Here is a 19,469-nt window from a genome sequence, read left to right on the forward strand (position 1 = left end):
AATACTGCTACATCTCACAGAAAAGCCACACGGAGTCATAAGTGTTATGTATAAAACAGAAAAAGGAAACACAAATTAGATGACTGGGCCAAAGTCGCACAGCAGATATTGTGAGCAGATTCCTCCATGCAGAGCAGCACTTTCACCTTGCGATTCTTCCTTTCTGCTAACTATGCTTTTTACACCGCAGTGATTTGAGAGGACTACTTTTGAATCCTGAAAGCGAGTCTCTATCTATAAAGTACAAGGACAAAGCATGTCTGACTAAGCATTTGTTTCAATTGGGAATATAGCCCCCCTCAAGGAACCTGTTTTAAAAACTCAGACGAAAAGTACAGTCATACCTCATATTACGTCCGCTTCATGTTACGTTCTTTCAGGTTACGTCCCGCAGTGACCCGGAAGTACCGGAAAGGGTTACTTCCGGGTTCCGCCGCTCACGCATGTGCAGAAGTGCAAAATGACATCACATGCATGTGCAGAAGCAGTGAATCACAACCCGCAGTGAATCACAACAACAGTTTTTGGGTGGGTGTGGCTGCTGCTATGAGTAGCAGCAGAAGCAACTGTGTTAGCAGCCTGGCCACCATTTTGAATCCTCCACAGTGTGTCCTGGACCTAAGATGGGGTGGGGTTCTGGAAAAAATAGCTACTATAAAAAATAAGGGAATTTGTGAAGTAGGTTTTGTGTACTAGGAAGTGAGGGAGAAAAGGGGGGCCCTCACAATTTCTCAGGATAAATGTCTTCTGGGAAATTTCAGCTTAGCTCTAAAAAGAACAGCAGCAGTTATCCTGATGCGATTCCCTCTTTCTTTCCTGGGATGCTTTCAATTTGGGGTTAATTGCTGCCTGAAGAAATGCAATTCTGATAGGCACAAAGAGGAAGGCCATATCCCCTTGCTTTCTGAACCACACCCACCACTGAACCGTGGCAGAAAGCGAATTTTACATTGCAAAAGAGGATTAGTGCTCCATTAACTTTGGAAGGAGGAAAAATCCTCACCAGATGAGAAGAAAGGGGTTGGAAACTGCATGTGGAGGCATGTGATCACTTGCATGCCATCTGCATGGAAGCAGTATTTTGTGCTTCATCACTATATATATCTATATCTATCTATCATCTATCATCTATCTATCTATCTATCTATCATCTATCTATCTATCTATCTATCATCTATCATCTATCTATTATACACACACACACATACACACACACACACGAAAGATTGGCATTTTCATTCCCCCTTCTGAAAACACAAAATAATTTAAATTGTTAGTTGGTTTATTTTATTTGACAGCCTGTGTAGGGTCTTGATTTGGTTTGTTACACTGAATTACCCTTTCATAATGGGCATATAGATACTGCCCCCAGGTTACTCTTGTAATTGAATAAGGAATATATTTAAGGACCTGTCTGTGTTGGTTAAGAACGTCGTGACTGTACTAGTTAAGGGGAGGGGCTTAAGTAGAAACCTAATAGTAAAAGAGCTATGTGCTAAGTTTTAATTGATGTCTTTAAAGCATCCATTTACTTGTGACCATAGTTGACTGGACAGGTTTGAGATCCATTTCGCACGTTCTCTCCAGTGCAGTTTCAGAATGGAAGGAAATGGGTAATGGGTGGGTGGGGTCTTAGAAATCAGGGCGCATAAAGGAGAAAATTGCTGATCATGGTGTTTTCCTGATGCAGATAAGAAGACATCACCCTGCCATTCGCGAATCATGGTTTGTAGGGCAAGGTCTAGTTCTACTCACCCACATGCACATTTTGTTGTAAAAATGTGACACTCCTACCCTGCCAGTTTTAGATGCAAAAAGGGCAGGTGCATGAATGAACTATCATTGCTGCTCCCATTGCATCCCATTTGTGAGCTTTGATACCCTCCCCATCTCCCCCAAAAGTTAGTCCTGGAGAACATTATTGGTTTTAAGACGTTACCTCTTTCTGCATAGCTCCATCCCTTCCCCACCCTAGGATGCATTTCCTTGTGTTATGCTAGAGTGGACTGGACCTTCATTTATGAAGTCTTGAATATATTTTAGAATATCTGATCACCACAACTGGAAGATGGTACCAATTATACACTCCCAGCTACAGCAAATGGATGGTGGTTTTGACCACCCTTATTGGTTGGTTGCTTGTTAAACATTACCATGGTCTCATAAAGACCAGGAAACACCATCTAATCCTGACTACACACTTTATAATAATAATTTGTCATTTATACCCCGTCCATCTGGCTGGGTTTCCCCAGCCAATCTGAACGGCTCCCAACAGAATTGATGATGATGATAATAATAATTAAAAACAATAAAACATCAGACATTAAAAGCTTCCCTAAACAGGGCTGACTTTAGATGTTTTCTAAAAGTCAGATAGTTGTTTATTTCCTTGACATCTGATGGGAGGGCATTCCACAGGGTGGGCGCCACTACCAAGAAGGCCCTCTGCCTGGTTCCCTGTAACTTCACTTCTTGCAGTGAGGGAACTACCAGAAGGCCCTCGGAGCTGGACCTCAGTGTCCAGTGTCATTTGCACCTGTTGGACCATTTAGATTTTCTGTTCCCAGTAACATGCCCTCCCTTGTAGAATTCTGATTATTCTTATGCAGAGTAAATGCAAGCCATATTGACAAAGATGCCAATATAAACTGTACTTGTGGACTGACTCATTTACCACGTTGAGCCAATTTGTCCACCCTACTCATTGATTGATTCTTCCTAATTGTGTGAAACTCTGGGTTTTGTTTTTTTCAGTGAACTTTTGGCCACAGCAGTAAGAAAACCAATTAAGACACACCTTCCCCACATAACTTCCCAGGGCTAAGTAAAAATCTTATGGCGAAGCCCTTAATTTTGATGTTTGTTTGTTTCTAGGGAAATCTGATATGACCATAGAACCCTTTAACTTCTGAAAACCATCACGTTTCTCTTGACAGCCTCAATGGCTGCTTTCTCCCTGCAGTCTCTGGGCAAAATGCTGGGCCATGTCCCCAGATGGCTGCGCCAAGTCCTTCAACAGCAAACGATGCATCATTGAATGTGTCAGGCTGAATTAGAAAGCAGGCTCATCACATTAATCTCAGTCTCTGAGCTGGCAGTTCCTATGTTCTAGTGTCACTTGATCCTGGCTGTCATATCCCCGTCTCCACCTCCACAGCCATGGGAAATCTCCCCAGGCAGCATACAGACAATAATGCACAGTAATGAAATTGCTGGAGGAAATACTGCATTGGCATTGGCCACCATTGGCTGACGCCTTTCTATTATGTTAAAGTTTCCTTATATAGTTGAAGGTTCATCGACTGATATCTTACTGGAGTATACTTAAGAAGCATTGGAGTGGGGAAACTTATGCCATGTGCTTTTGTGTTATGTTGTTATACCCACCCCAGTTCTTCTACATGATGGGAAGAAGGAAATAAAGGTTGCTCACAGGGCGTGGAATCTCTACTAACCTTAATATTTATTTATTTATTTGTGGGATTTGTACTTCACCCTTTAGTCACAAAGGTTCTTAAAGCATCTTACAAAAACCAATACTAAGATGGTCCCTGCCCTTAGGCACACAGTCTAAAAAGACATGACACATGAGGAAAGGGGAATAGGAAGGAGGAGGAAAAAGCAAGATCAAATTCTTAATGTTGCTGTTCTTCTAACCCAGCATAAAAACCCAGTTCTAATAACCATATATGTTGCTTACAGAAAAGTGGTTGCAGCATATGATACTTTCTTTGATGATAGACTCTTTTCCCCCATTGATTAACTCCTTTTGTTTCTTGTCTTGACAGGTACCCGTGCTAAGGCCCATGGATTTAATGGTGGAGGCAACTCCCAGGAGGGTGTTCGCAAATGCACACACATATCACATCAACTCCATATCTGTGAACAGTGACTATGAAACTTACATGTCAGCGGATGACTTGAGGATAAACTTGTGGAACTTTGAAATAACCAATCAAAGTTTTAGTATCCTTTGCTGCATGAATCTGGCTGGAGTTGCCATCCAATCAGAAGAGAGCCCTGTTCTGAGAAGGCACCGCTTGCTTGAACCTCAAGTTTGCACCTCTTGAATGGTTGGTTTGTTGTGTCCTAAAAGTGCATTTTACAACTGTACTTGTCTCAGTCCCCCACCTGCCTTTAGCCTGCAGACAAATGTTTACTCAGAAGTGAGGCAAACCCCGAGCACCTTATAAAAAGTTCTACATGTGCCCAAGACCTTCTTTACTGACTGACCTTATGGCATTTGTATGATACGCCATAACCTAAAGTTCTCTTGGTAGCTTACAAACAATTAGAAAAACAAACAATTGAAATGCAAAGTAAAACTTGAAACCATTTTCGTCAGCTGTAGACATTCAGTATGAAGGAAATGACTTCCTTCCCTCTCAGTTTAGCTAGGTAAATTGTGGACTGCTTCCCTCTGGTAACTGCATTGGAGAAATGGGGTGGGAGAATCTTAAGGTCTTTGCAAGAGAGTAAAGAAGGGGAATATGAAGGACAACAAAAACACCTGGGACTAGTATTGCCTGAGTTAAGAAATGACAGAGGAGGGTGGCAAGCATATTTCTCCAAAGCACTTTCTGTAGGTAAAGGGGTTTACTGGGGGTTGCTGTGATAAAAAGAATGGGTGCTGGAGTAACTGCCGTTTGAGTTCATATTCTTCCCCCTTAGAGTATAGAGTTATATTGAGAGTTCAGAGAATTCTGTGGTTCTGGTACAAGTTTCCAAATGGATAAAGATGTGACCTTGCATATACAGAGTTGCCAGAGTTGTGTGGGAAGATGCCATTGGGACACAACTCCCATGTGTGGTATTGATGGTATCACCCAGGGAAATGACTGTAGTTCCATGGTAGAGCATCTGGTTTACGTGCAGAAGGCCCCATATTCAATCCCCAGCATCTCCTGGTAGGAGCCACTGCTAATCAGTGTAGACAGTAGTGAGCTGAATGGCCCAGTGGTCTGTCTCCATATAAAGCAGCTTCAGTTCGTTCCTGTTTTCATTAGCTTATCAGATAAAGCTATAATCCTAAAGACACCATTGATTTCAGTAAGACTAGTGTCCCAAGAAATGCATTGAAGATCTGGGTGTTAGGCTGCAGCCTCTACACAGGGATGGAGAAATTAGTCTATTTCTGATCTGGGTCAATTTAGCCTGTGTTCATTCATCAGTCCATTCCATCTTTCTGCAAACCATCTGTAACAGTTTTTTTTAAAAAAGAAGAGATTCTGATACAACCTTTAAAAAATGCATATTTTATCTACTAGTAGCCATTCTAAACATATTTTACCCCAAAATATTTGGTAGTGGTTGTCATTTACATATTTTAGTACATTGTTTGAGTTGAGATTTGAGTTGAGTGTAAAATTCAAAAAATAATCAGGCTATGGGAGTTGACTATTAGGTCAATTTTCCTTTAAAATACAGACCAAATAACATTCTCCTCTGACCATGTAGCATGTTCCACTGAAATGAGGAAAATTTACTATAGTTTAATCAAGGCTTGCAGCCAACAGTGCATGCATAAGAGAGAAGGAGGAAAGAAGGAAGAGTGAAGAAAGTGCGTGAATTGGAGGAAAGGAGAAAGGTGTCAGATGGGCAGAGGGAGAAGAATAGAGTGGTGTTGAGGGTCAGGATTTGGGGACAGGGTGATAGGGAAGAATCAGGATTTGTGCAGGGAAGAGACAAAGACTGACAACAGGCAACATTGGGGAGAGCATTCTGCCATGGTCTTTTGCAGGTATTATATGTATATATATTTATCTACACCCCCCCCCCATGGCTACAGGCTTCATTGTGTCTGTACAACTGTATGTAAATCTAAAACTAAAGGTAAACAGAGAGATTGCTAGCCTTCCTCTTCCTTTTATTTTCATTTTTTAAGGTGATCCTCCTTTTTAAAAAACTACCATTGCAGTTCATTTCTAGGCCCTTGTGTTCCCTTTGCAGTGACCACACTCAGGGCTTTGCCAGTGTTCAAAACTCCCATTGTTCTAGCCACATTTTGAAACAGGGAATTTTATGAGCAGTTTCTGAGCTCTGGGCACAGTACTGTGCCTAAGATTTCAGATTAAAACTGCAGAATGGAAGGAAAGGAGGACCTTTTTCTGCCTCCCCACTTCCAGCTACTCTCTGAAGACTGGAGAAGACACCCTCTTAAGAATATTGGAGTAATGGGTAGAGGAAGGACTAGACCATGTGAAAAACCAACAGTTAATTCATTTTCAGCTTTTTATTATTGTTATAAAAAAACTACACTAGACATTCCGTTGTTGTGCACATAACTTAGGTTTAAGGTACCATTTAGCTCCTAGCTTTCATATCTCGGTTTCTAACACTGGGCTCTGCTTCCCTTAGCCAGAAATCTAAATGCAGCTCAGCTCAGCTGGTCATTATTGCAAGGTGCTGCTTTCCAGCTCGGTTGACAAATTGTTGAATTTTGCTTACAGGATCAGCATGGGAGGAAGGCAATTGCAAGGTGTAATTTAGAAGACAGGTGCCTTTAGGGAGCATGTGGAGAAGAAATATTAATAGGTAGCTTTCATTGCATGCTACAGATATGTGACAGGCTGCCGGAACCAGGCATGCAAATGAGGCCGTGCCAGTCACCTTTATAAAGCCACAACTGGAATAATAATAGGACTTGTGGCAATAATTACATCAGGTGTGCCCAAAACATCACTAGAATACCATATATTGCTCTCTCAAACAATATTGCTCTCAAGTAAGCAGATAAAATGTAGGTTTCCTTTACCAGCCATGGGGGGCAGGGAGGAAGCACCCAGTGCTTGGTTTGTTCATAAGTGTACACCGAGTTTGTGTGTGCATTTTTGAATTTTCCTATTCTAGACAATGTGCTGAGGATTTGCCTGATAACTATTGTTAAGTTATTGTTCTTAATCTCTTCCTCAGAAGCCACAGTACGGTCACGCCATGAGGTAGCCATGAGTGTGTCATTTTAGGTGGTGAAACAATTTTTGCAAATTTATTCAGTGAGGGGTCTTAAAAATATGTTTTGGGGTATGAGGAATTCAAATCTGCTGTTACTTTGGACAACATTTAGTTTGGTAAAGCTACATTTGATTAAAAAGCATAGAAACTGTTTTCAGAAAACCAAAGATTTAAATTTTACCTTATGAAGATGTCAGGTAATGCCAAATAATAATAATAATAATAATAATAATAATAATAATAATAATAATAATTAAAAAAACTGCAAATACTTGGCAGCCATTTTTAATTATTTCTATGCAATTTTACACACATTTCACTTATCAAGCAAAACTATATTAATTTAACCAAAATATCTTTTGAATCCCATCTCATGTCACAACCTTTTAGAACCCCTCATTTTTGGAAGTTGAAAGTTGAAAAATTCAGCACGCCCTGATCCAGCAGTAGTTGTGGTGAAAAGAAGCTAAAGGGATAATAAGAATTGCCAGGGAACAGTTGGGAAGGACAAACTAAAAGGCACCCAGCTTTTAACTAGGGTGGGAGGTCTAATTTTCATGGCCCTGGGTGCCTCTTGAAATATCGGTAGGATGGGGGTGTAAGTATGCACTTGAAGCAGTCGTGATTTCACCATGCCAAGTCAGAGATCTGGGAACATGGTGTGCTTTTGTTTGAACTGTGCAGTTTGAAGTCTGCTATGATTCTGTTGCTATAATAGACCTTTTCTGTAGCAGTGGGATGTTGGCTTAGTCTGGATGCAAAACGCTTCACCTTTCCCTTTCACAATCCTGCAGTTTAGTCTGCAGCCTCCCTTTCTCGCCTGAACTGCTTTTAACCACAACACCTCACATTTCACTTGGGTCCCTTCAGGGGAAATACACACACACACACACACACACACACACACACACACACACACACATCCACATTGTAAAGCAGGGGTGGCTAACCCAGGACTCCGCAGATGCTACTGGGCCACAACTCCCATCACCCCTGCCCATTGGCCATGCTGGCTGGGGCTGATGGGAGTTGGAGTCCAGTAACATCTGGAGGGCCACAGCTTCCTCACCCCTGCTATAAAAAGATGATGATGCATCCGGAGAGACATGCGAATACAGCATTGACCCAAAGGAACCAATTAAGCATTTTGATCTATCCTTTCATTTATTGCTCGCACTTTGCTTAGCAGTCTCCCACTGCAGAATTTTCAGTTGGCAGGTTCTGCAGGGTTTTCAGAAACCCTGCTTTAAAGCTATTACACAACCTGTGTAATTTTGGGTCAGCTGAAGATATGTCCCATCTAGCACACACGAGTAAGTTGACATTCTGGGGTAGTTGAATATTATAACATGGCATGCTTTCCCATAGGCAGACAGCACTGTTGTTCATTTCTTGTGGCACTGCAACCTGCATCAGCCAACAGTGGGTTGCTGTGAGTTTAAATGTATGCTAAAAGCAGCCTTAAAAGGGACTGCTGTTAAAAGAAAGCCATACTAAAAACTGAGAAAATCTTGTCTTTTTGACAGCAGGCTGTTGTGGTTGCTTTCTTCTCAATAGAGCTGGCAATGATGTGCTTAACAGACATGATCCATTAGTTCATTATTTTTCTCCTTGAGAGTTCCCTTTTTGTCACAGTTAGTGTGATCCACCAAACCCACCTTTGGCCCTCTATCCATTCTGAGTGAGAGTTATGGGGAAACCCTGGGTCTTGTGCTTTTGCAAAAGCTTGTGGACCTTTGCAGCATTTAATTCTTGCAAAGGATTGTAACAACCCACCCCATCAACATGGTATATTTTAAATGAAGGAAGCCTTCTGGTCTGTCAGTGAGCCATAGATGGAACCTGTCAGCATGTGACAAATCCTGTCCCATCCCTAAAGTGTCTCCCTGCTTATTACAGATTTGAGTGTATAGACGCCTACTTGAATTCTGTGCACTGGAGAACAGTGGACAGTTGCAAAATTGCCAATTGCTTCTTCCTCGTAGAGTGAAAAATCTGTAGTGGATAATATGTGTGATCCAGACAAAGCTAAGCACTTGCAATATGATGACGATGATTTGCTTAGCATTTATATAGCATGATGTGTGCAGGGCCAATTGCTAATTACTAAATAGTGAAGGCATTATGCATATTCCTCAGAGCTATTTTTAGAATCGCGGCTTCTCTGGGTAAGGAATGTATTTGAAAACCCTTGTCTTTGCCCATTTTTTATATTTAAGTTGGTTTTGAGAGCAAGAGAAATGCATTTTTATTTTAGAAGAGGGTTACACCAGGGAAGGTAATAATTTTCCCTTTTTCTCTTGTTACCCTCTCCTCCAAATTCTGGTCAATTTAGAATTGCTTCACACTTAACATGGCAGTTTATTTGCATGGGCCTTCCACTAGTGTTTGCAATAGTAAGTGTGCAAGTGTTGATGCATGTGTGGCCATGCTTATGTCTCTAGTTATGCAGTGGGCAGGTCAGTGGAGTTGTAGTTAGGGGACACACCTTCAGCTCGGTAAATGTTCAGGGTGTTTTTTATGCAGGCAGAAAAAGCAGGACATTTATTAAGCCACATTTGGCTGGATACAGCATCAGCTGGGTGAGCCTGCATTACACATTAACTGCAGAAAGCCTGCACTTCTTGCACAACATGGCCCTTTTAAACTATGTTATCACTCTGTGTGTGTGTCCTGTTAAGCATTCCCATCTAAACAACATGTGCTCACAAACCCGGCACATTTCATGTTGGGCCTATCTATTATTCATTTGCAAGAACAAATTGGTTCTTTAAAATGCATAACTAATTTCCAGTCTGAAAATGTGATGAAAGAGAAGCTAAAATCTAACAGCCCAATTCTGTGCTCCACTGGTGCATGGGATCCCGTGGAAGATCCCTGGCACTGGACTGAGGGAAAGGCTCGTCCGTTTCTTCTGGTACTGATGATCAAAAGACTTTTCCCACTACAGGACTACACTGGCATATTTCTGGAGTCAGGGGAAAGCTCCTATGAAGTAGATGTGCCTCCTTTGCGTAAAGCACAAAGTAGATGTGATGGCAGAGACCTATTCAGTTAAATCCAGGTATTTAAATCTGGAGGGGAAGTTCGTATTAAGTGCCCCCCCCCAAAAGAAGACTTAATAGGGGCTGCCAACAGACAGGATGAATTTCCTGTCACACCCTAGCCTGTCCATCTATTTCCCCTCTCTTTAGCCCAGTTCCAGGGAAAAGAAAGAGAGATGCTTTGAGTTTAAGGCCAGAGGACACAGAACTTAACAAAATATTGTTAAGATAATTTTCCTATTATAATTAAGGCCAAGTGTCAAAATATATTTAAGGGAACACAACAATCATGCACAAAAATGTACCAAATAAATTCAATAAATTCAATCTAACTTGGCTAGTTACATTTTGCATCCTTGTGTATGCACAAAATTCCTTGCAAAATAAGGTTCTGGGAGAGCACATCTCTGGTTCGTGCAGGGCCAGCACATGAGGCAAGGTGAAGCAACCCCCTCATGCTGCAGGATCTGCAGAGGCAACAGATCCCAATACCAATATTTATTTCCCTCCCCCCTTGTTCCTGAAGTAGATCTTCGCTCATGCCCTCCTTCTTGGTGGTTTGCCTCAGGTGCCAAAACGTCTCGGGCCAGCCATGGCCCATTAGATGTTTCCAGAAAGAACCGACTAAAAGTCTCACTTATTTACTGAAATCTAAGACAAAGCTGTTAGGGGGGAAATCATTGTTGGCCCTAGCTATGAGATTTGTCACCATAATATCAACCTATCCGCTGAGTCAGTATATGTCCATTTAAATGTGTGGGGTAGCCATAGGAAGCTTATGCTGACTCAGATGGTCAGCCTATCTAGTTCAAGATGATCTGCACTGGGGATTGAAAATCCCTGGCCCTCCAGATGTGGCTAGACTCCAGCTCCCATCAGTCTCAGGCAAGATGGCCAGTGGTTAGAGACAGTGGGAGTTGCAATCTATGAACATCTGGAGGGCCAGAGGTTTTCCATCCCTGCTCTATACTGACTGGCAATGGCATCCCAGGGTTTCAGATAGGAGCCTTACCTGGACACACAAAGGATTTAAATGCCACCATCTGCTCTGCCACTGATTTGTATCGGTTAGCATATTTATATTATTTGCTTATTTATTTGTGTGTGCATGGTGTGTTCAGGGATTTGCAATTTCCAAGCTATTTATGTCCAGTTATTCCCACTGAAGTCAATGAGCTTAACATTTTCAATATCAGAACTGTGTCATGTGTGCCGACAGCTCCTTCCTTGGTCAAGTGCAGAGTCTATTTAACAAGGTCTCAATTTCCCCCGGGGCAGGAGCATACAGTGGATTAATGAACCTGCCTTTTGTCCCTTAGAGAGCCAGGATGAAATCCTTCTTGAGTTGTAAGTGAAAATTATGCCGAGGGAGGAGGTTCATCCTAATTCAGATATGGTGCATGTCGCAAAACCTCTGTGCGCATTCGTGGCAAAATATTTTAAGTAAATCAATACAGATTGACAAATTTTCCTATAGGTCTATGATAATAATGCCATCTGACATACCTGAAACATCATTTGTGCAAAGTCCAAAATAAATCAAATTTTAACTTTCTAGAGAAGCTAGATCCACTAAAACCACTTCCTCCAGAGTAGTCTCATTGGTCAGTGAGGCTGCTGTAAAGTTGCATGGCTTGAGAAGCTAAATCAAAGCATCTCTGTAGGCAAAATTAAATCACACATGTTAATATTATTTTCATTCTGAGCTCTGCCACTGACTTTGCATGCGATGTGTATACTTGCTGCCTTTTCCTATGCATTGATTTCACTCCCACGTCCTTCTCCTTGCTAAACTGCGGTGAGCGATACAGTGTTCAATGAAAGCAAAGTAAGGATAAAAGATTCCGTGCCATATCAGTAGTAATGCAAATAATGCAGCCAAGGCGATTCTTTGCTAGGCTGGGAAAAGAGCCCATATTTCTTGGTTTCCCGGCTTGTGATTTTAATTGAAGGACCATCCTTCCAGCTGACAAGAAGACTGGCAGCATAGATATTACAGGCAGGTACTGAAGTGTACAGTATTAGCAAGACTTGGAATCTATGGACAGACAGTGCACTGCTTTTTCACACCTTCACCAGATTATTTCCCTCCTGTTTGGCTGAAGCAGCTTGAAACTAGAACATCACCAACATGGCAGGAAGTGTTTCCATGGCACAAAGAAGCCAAGCAGTGGTGAGGAAGCATTGCACATGCAGACCAGGGATGGGAAACCTCTCTACATTGACTGTCACTGGAAGAAAGTGTTTCATATGGTTTCGCCATGAACGTTAATATTTATTGAACATTCAAAGTATTTCACACACATAATAAACTTAGCACAAGGGGAAGGGCCGTAGCTCAGTGGTCAAGCATCTGCTGTGTATGCAGCAGGTCACAGATTCAGAGTGCAGAATGCCCCAGTATCTCCAGGTAGGGCGGGGAATGTGCCTGTCTGAAACTCTGGAGAGCAGCTACTAGTCAGGGTAGATAATACTGAGATTGACCAGTAAGTCTGACTCAGTATAAGGCAGCTTCTTGTGCTCTGGTGTGCAACACTATAATACAAGTCAGTGTTTCTTACTCCAGTCTTGCAGTTGAGAGATTTATTAAAGCAAGGATTGCCAACGTGTTGCCTGGGGGTGCACAACTGCCCAGAGAGACATTTCCTGGTGCCTATAGCCTACTCTGCCCCACCCCCTCCCAGCTGAAATCGGGCTTGAAAGAAGCATTCTGTTGCCACCAATAGAATAGGTTGCCGTTTGTGCTTGCCTGGGGGTGTCTGATGCCTTGTTGGTTACTCCCCAGCAACTAGTATTCAGAGATGTGCTTCCTCTGATCTTGGAGTGCATATTTCCTCAAACCTTTTCCTAATTATCCATAACATGGACTTCACCTTTTTCATAGCTGCCACATCCTGTGCCAATATTTCCATCAAGGTATCCACCATGACTCCAAGGTCTCTTTCCTGATCAATCACTGTCAGTTCAAACCTCATCAGTGTGTAGAGATTAGGATATATATTTTTTGCCTCAGTGTGCCTCACTGTTGAACTGTACTTGCAATATTATTGTCTATTCACTCAGTTTGGTGAATTCATTTTGGGGCTCTTCACAATCCTTTTGTTTTGTTTTGTTTTGTTTTGTTTTGACAATCCAAAATAATTCAAAGTCATAAGTATACTTGGACACCTCACTATTCGTGTAATTTATGAATAAGATCAAAAAGCTCCAACCTCAGTATTGATCCTTGTGGAACTTCTCAGATCCCTCCCTTGGGAGAACTGTCCATTTATGCCTAATCTCTGCTTTTTGTTCTTTTAACCAGTTACTGTACTATAAGAGGACCCATCCATTTATTCCATGACTGCTTGGTTTACTCAGAAGGCTTTGATGAAGACATTTATCAAAAAGCTTTTTGGAAGACCAATACACAGTGTCTACCAGGTCACTTCTATCAGCCTGCTTACTTACCCTTTCAAACAATTTTAAAAGGTTAGAGAGATGGTTTGCAGAAGCCATGTTGACTCTTTTCCAGCACATTTTCTCCTATATGCTTGAACGTTTTGTCTTTTAAAATTGTTTCCATAAACTTGCCTGGAATAGATGTTAAACCAAATGGCATGTAACTTTCATTTCCCACTTCCTGCCCCTCTGGTTACAGATGCTAATATTAGGGTAAAGTTCCATAGCTTTGTTAAATCAGCAATTTAACATTTGAGTTCTTTAATGATTTTGGGGTAGATGCTATCTGGACCTGGCGATTCTCTAGTTTTTAAATTTATCAATAAGGGTGGAAAGTCGCATGCTCATTCCAATAGGACTGTGTAGGGGGACATGCCCCAGTGAATTGGATCCCTTATCTCTCTGAAACACAAGTTTCATTTATGAGAAGATGAGGAGGGTGGTATATCCAACTATTCAATTTCCCCATCATATAATGCTACATTAAGGAAAGTATTTTTCACACAGCCACATTTTCCCAGTAATCCCTACAGGAGAAGGATGTTCCTAACCTCCCATTCGCCCCTGTTAGCAGCAGGAACTTAATTTGTTTTCCGTATGGGGCAAAGAATGCCTCTGTGCTTTTCCCTCCTCCTCCCCTTTATCCACACTAAGGCTTCACAAAGCCAACAGAATTGGCCCATGCTGGGGTTTTTGTAGTGTGAAATCTAAAACTGCTTGACATCAGTGGCCACCATCTCAGAGCAATGACTGAGGGAGCCAATCATCAAAAGATCATCTGCACTTATCAGGGCTTTTTCTCTGAATGGTAAGGCCAGCTGAGAAAAAAATACCAATAAATACCCTGAATCTTACAATTGTGTCCATCTGTGATTCTATCTTGGATCGAAATGTGAAGAATTGAAAAAAACCAACCCCGGCAGCAATTATTGGAAAGCTTTTCTAGCGTGATGCCTTGGCTATTTTTTAAAACTGCTTCATTTTGTCCCTTGGTTTGGGGTTGCAGGGGGCAGGAATCATAACTCTTCCATCTTGAACCAAAGCAAACGGTTGTAATCTGAAAGTAAGCAGTTACTTTAGCTGCTAGCTTTCCTTGCACTAAAATCAATAAAGAAGCACAGGCTGAGTTTTAATTAGTGTGGATGCAAACATCCCTGTGAGACTAAAAAATACCCCAAGACAGACAGATTTCCTGTTATTTTGCTTGGAAATAATATGGTCTGAAAGCACCACATTGCATCCTCGATATATACTGTCATGTTTTTTGTATGGGGTGCTGCTCTTTATTTTTATTTTTATTTTTGGAATCAGGGAATGCTCAAAACATTCCTAGCCACAATCTCAATTTTGCTCCAATTCTGTATTGAAAAGACATTTTATCTCCTCTAAAGATCAATTGTTGGTTAAGCTGGTGTCAGTGTACAGATTCTGCCCTTTGCTTCAGTGTCTTATGAATTGGTGATATAACTCTCGTTAGCCCTCATAGTCTTCCATTGCCCTGCTTTTTACATGTTTTCTGTGCATATGTGCTTCATTCTCCCAGGACTACAGGTTTATGGAGGTGTGAAAAGGGGAGGAATAGGTGGGAACCCAGAGAGGTTTCTGTGGAGCTGTGAAGTTATCAGGATGGGGCAAGGTCAGGAAATATCTTTCTCCCATACTGGAAAGGAAATTAAGGATACAGTATTAAACACAGTGACTGGGGAGTTAAACCCCACTGGATGCAGTGGGAATTTCTTCTGAATGAACACGCATAGCATTGCCCTGTAATTAACACAAGAAATTAGCCAAGTTTCAGTGGAGAATGAGTAGACTGTGAACAAAAGAAAGCCTGGATAATGGAGGGTTATCATGTGACGATAGCCAAGCAGATATAGTAGGAAATTAGCTGACCAGAGTGAGTAGGCAGAAAAGATTGTGGAATTGTGATCACCTGTTTAATGCAGTTCTAACAAAGGAACCTGGGCAGGCCATGTGATGAAACGTAGCCTGCTTAAGCCGTTCCTGGTGCTTCCTGGAATGAAGGGGGGGGGTTTCAGGTTAGTAATACCCATGGGCATTATTAGTAGGTCTTCCTTCCCAGATGATTCTCACTTCACCGTGTTCCAGTGTGGTCAGGACATGATTGCATAGGATACAACTAATGTATATTCTAGGCAAGGGCTTATAGACCCTTCTTCACCAGCAAAGACTTTTGTTTAAGGGAGGGCGGGAAGATCAGGAGATGGGCTTCTAGAAATGAAACCTTGTGTCCAATCCCTTATAATCAAATGGTCTCCCATTCCCTTTCACTCAATTCTGGAGACTCACAACAGACAAGGAGTTGTTATAGTTCCATGTTCTAATCCACCTCCATTTCAACCAGTGGTCTCTAGAAACAGTTGCATGCCTTGACTCCCACCGCCTCAGTTCTTGACCTAGGCTCAGGCATCATGGGCAACCAGAGAGAATCAATTTCTTGGCCTGTGAAGGAAAACCATATTTGAAAAGCATTTTTTGTTAAACTAATTGGACTTTAGCCTGATCAGAGGAATTCCTTCGTTCTGTGGAGCCAGTGGCCTCATTCGCACATGACACTAAACCATGATTTATTAACTGTGGTTGACATTAAACATAGTATAGCATTATGTGCCAACTAGACCTATGAGGCTGCCACTTTGAGGAACAATTTTGTTAATGTATGCCAAACTCAAATATTTGGTAAGAGGAAAAGAAGGAAGGAGACACTTAATGATAGACAGCTTGCTATTTTGTTGAGTCATTAAGGTCATGAATGCCATAAAATAGTTGCCCTATCCCAGTTAAAGCATGGTTACTGGTAAATTGTAAGGTTTTGGTGACTGAGCTGGGGTTTTTCGCCTCCTTGCAGTGGACATTTATAATTACCAAAATACAATCCAACTCTTACATATGCCAGGGCAACTAGCAGAGAATGGAGAGTCTCTGCTCTGATATAAGCAACAAAGAAAATCCAGGAGACAAGAGAAAAGTAGGAGCTAATAGCTTGTTTTCATGAGAGCAAGTGGCTGGTATTTATGTGACTTACCTCAGCCTTTTATTTCATCTGACTAGTCTGTTTATTTTCCTCAGATGATTGCCCATGGTGTTACAGATTGATTTTGCTTTCTGAAATAGAAAATCCATTGTGCGCCTACCATCAGCCAGGGGGCAACCTAGTTGACTAATGAGTTAGGATTCATTTTGAGTCAATCACCTAGCACATGGTTGATGGCAGATAAAGCAATGTGCTTTGAATGAGTGTTCTTTCTAGCACCACAGCATGTTACAGCATGAGGATGCATAAGAGACTCGATAATATGCACAACATTCCAACTGAAAGGGACGGAACTAGAGAAGGATTTGGTCTAGACCATCCTTTGCCAAGCTACCATATTCCTGATGATTTGGACTACAACTTGCATCAGCTCAGTTGGACTGGCAGGGAGTTGTAGTCCAAAGTGTGGCAGCTAAACTGCTGATGGGGCCAGTTGATTGACAACATGTAACACTGTTGTTAAAGCATCTGCACTACCTAGCCAAGTGTAAATTTCTGGTAATAATTTATAAAACCCCTGAATAACGTGGATCCAGGGTACCTTAAGGACCACCTGAATTCTTATATCACACCTGAGAACATCTGTTGAAGCGTTGATATTTGTACCCAAGTTTGTGAGATTCATCTGATATCAACATGAAACTGAGCCTTTCATGTTACTTGCCTAGTCCTATGGAAAACTCTTCCAGTGGACAATCTGAAAACTTTCATATACCATCGGGCTTGTGCAGATAATATTTCTCTTGCAGTAGCCAGTGATCTATGGTTTTAATTCTGTTTTTGCATGTTTTTATTGCTTTTATAATTGTTGTATACCACTCCAATATTTTTGTGAAACTGCAGTATATTTTGATAAACAAAATATAAACAAATAAATATGCACAGTTTGCCCTCATTTACACATAACATTAAACCAAGCCATAGCTTAGTGTAAATGAGTTAACATGCAGGCTCCTATACAGGTAGGCAATAACTTCTCTTATTATCCCCTTCTATCCTCATAACATCTCAGGTATGTTACTCAGAAAGTTAGTAATTGGCCCAGTTTCAGATTCACAAACAAGAAGTGAGTTCCACCCAGGTCTCCCCAGTCCAGATATATGGCACTCTTTTGTCTCCTCCCCACTTCCTTGGGACATCATGTTAGGCCTCCTGCTCTGTGCTGTTTGTTCTGCCTTGATTCACTTCTGCCAGATATTGTAGATATAAAACCAGCAAACATGGAGGAGCTGACAGAAGTGATTACGGCTGCAGAGTTTCATCCGCACCACTGCAACACCTTTGTCTACAGCAGCAGCAAGGGGACAATAAGACTGTGCGACATGCGAGCGTCCGCCCTGTGTGACAGGCACTCCAAATGTGAGTATATTTTGACCCACGGAAGGATGAATGAGAAAATAAGATTTGTGCTTACTTTATATAAAAATATATATCTCAATGGCAGGTCTGTTGGGGAAAAAAAAGAAGAAACCTTAGTTTTTTCTTAGTAATCAGTTATCAAGCTTACTTCTGACACAAAGTATTACCAGCTGGAAGTGAATAGAATATATCCCCTTCCTGCTGTGATTGCCAAAGTAGGAGCAGCATGCACAATAGTTTTTACCTTGGTGCTGTTTATATCTCTGTACAACCGAACCTTACCCTCCTGCCAGAATGAGTAACACCCAGAGCTCACTTTAATTTCTGGTTCACTGGGTTCTCAGATATCTTAATGTCAAACTGAAAGCTCAAAGTACATAGGAAATCCCTGGGTGTGGAAGGCAGAGGGAATGGCAAACCATTTTATGAATAGTTGCTTTAATGCAGTCCCCCTGAACAAGAGATGTGCAATTGCTATAAGGCCCCGCCTGATGCCTTTTCCAGCCAGAATTGAAATAAATCTCTTGGAAAGATTCAGCTAATTGCTTTTTAAAAGGACGGGAGGGAGAGAGATTGGTTTTGAACTAAGTCATTCTGATCCTCAAAATTTAATCCAAAGCCCATTTTTCATTTCTTGCCATCTGAAGAGTGCTTCCAGTTTGGGGGTCAGCTTTTAGTTATTAATGTGGTGGTTTTGCAAATCAGAAATGGTGATATTAAATTGCACGTCATACACTATTTTCTATAACAACTAAGATGAATGTAGCTACTAAAGCAGAGATGGAGAACCTCTAGCCTGGGTGGCAAGTACAGCCCTGCAGGCATCTCTGCCCGGCCATCAGGACACACCCCACCTCCCAGGCCACCCCTTGCACTGGCCCTGCTCTGCATCCTCTTCAAGTACATTTGCCTGGGCGGAATGTGCCACTCAGCTGTGATAATGCCTCTTGCTTGCATGGGTGGAGTGTGTGTGTGCAGAAACCTCGGACATTTTCATGGCTGGAATGTAGCCTCCTAAGCAAAGGTAAAAGTCGCACACTTTGCTCCAACCACCTTCGCCTTTAGCCCTGCCCACCATTGGCATGTGACCACGAGAAGATTGCTCATGATGGAATGCAGCCTTCAGTCTTAGTAAAGATTCCCCACTCCTGACATAAAAGATCAAATCACATTCTCAAATTGGTATGTTGAAAATAGGGGTTGACCGTATCCATGTAGAGTTCAGTATGTGGTGATGTGGTTGTGTGACTGCTTTATAACTCCACCACTGGTAACAACCCACTGTTCATTCCCATGCTGCCCCAAAGATGCCAGGTGCTTGTTGGGTAGTGTATTTGACATGCTTTTACCACATTCTGAACTCACTCAGCTCACATTTTCACACATCAGTTTGGTTATGTGCCTCTCCCCCTTTAATAAGGGAAGGTAAAGGTAAATGACCCATGGACAGTCAAAGGAGACTATGGGATGCTGCGCTCATCTCACTTTCAGGCCAAGGGAGCCGGCGTTTGCAGACAGCTTTCTGGGTCATGTGGCCAGCATGACTAAACCGCTTCTGGTGCAACGCAACACTGTGATTAGTGCCAGAGCTCCCGGAAATGCCATTTACCTTCTTG

General features: G+C 41.9%; 1 protein-coding gene across 4 annotated transcripts in view; it reads left to right on the forward strand.

The window, feature by feature from the left end:
• PPP2R2B (protein phosphatase 2 regulatory subunit Bbeta) overlaps positions 1-19,469 on the forward strand; it is a 238,071-nt gene that overhangs the window by 199,591 nt on the left and 19,011 nt on the right. For all 4 annotated transcript variants that reach the window (XM_028717893.2, XM_028717895.2, XM_028717896.2 and 1 more), the window contains 2 exons: positions 3,792-3,969; positions 17,689-17,853. In XM_028717893.2, the coding sequence (XP_028573726.1) occupies positions 3,792-3,969; positions 17,689-17,853 (343 nt within the window). The remainder of the gene's footprint in view (positions 1-3,791; positions 3,970-17,688; positions 17,854-19,469) is intronic.

The sequence above is a fragment of the Podarcis muralis genome, chromosome 2, assembly GCF_964188315.1.
Source record: "Podarcis muralis chromosome 2, rPodMur119.hap1.1, whole genome shotgun sequence".
Lineage (NCBI taxonomy): Eukaryota > Metazoa > Chordata > Lepidosauria > Squamata > Lacertidae > Podarcis > Podarcis muralis.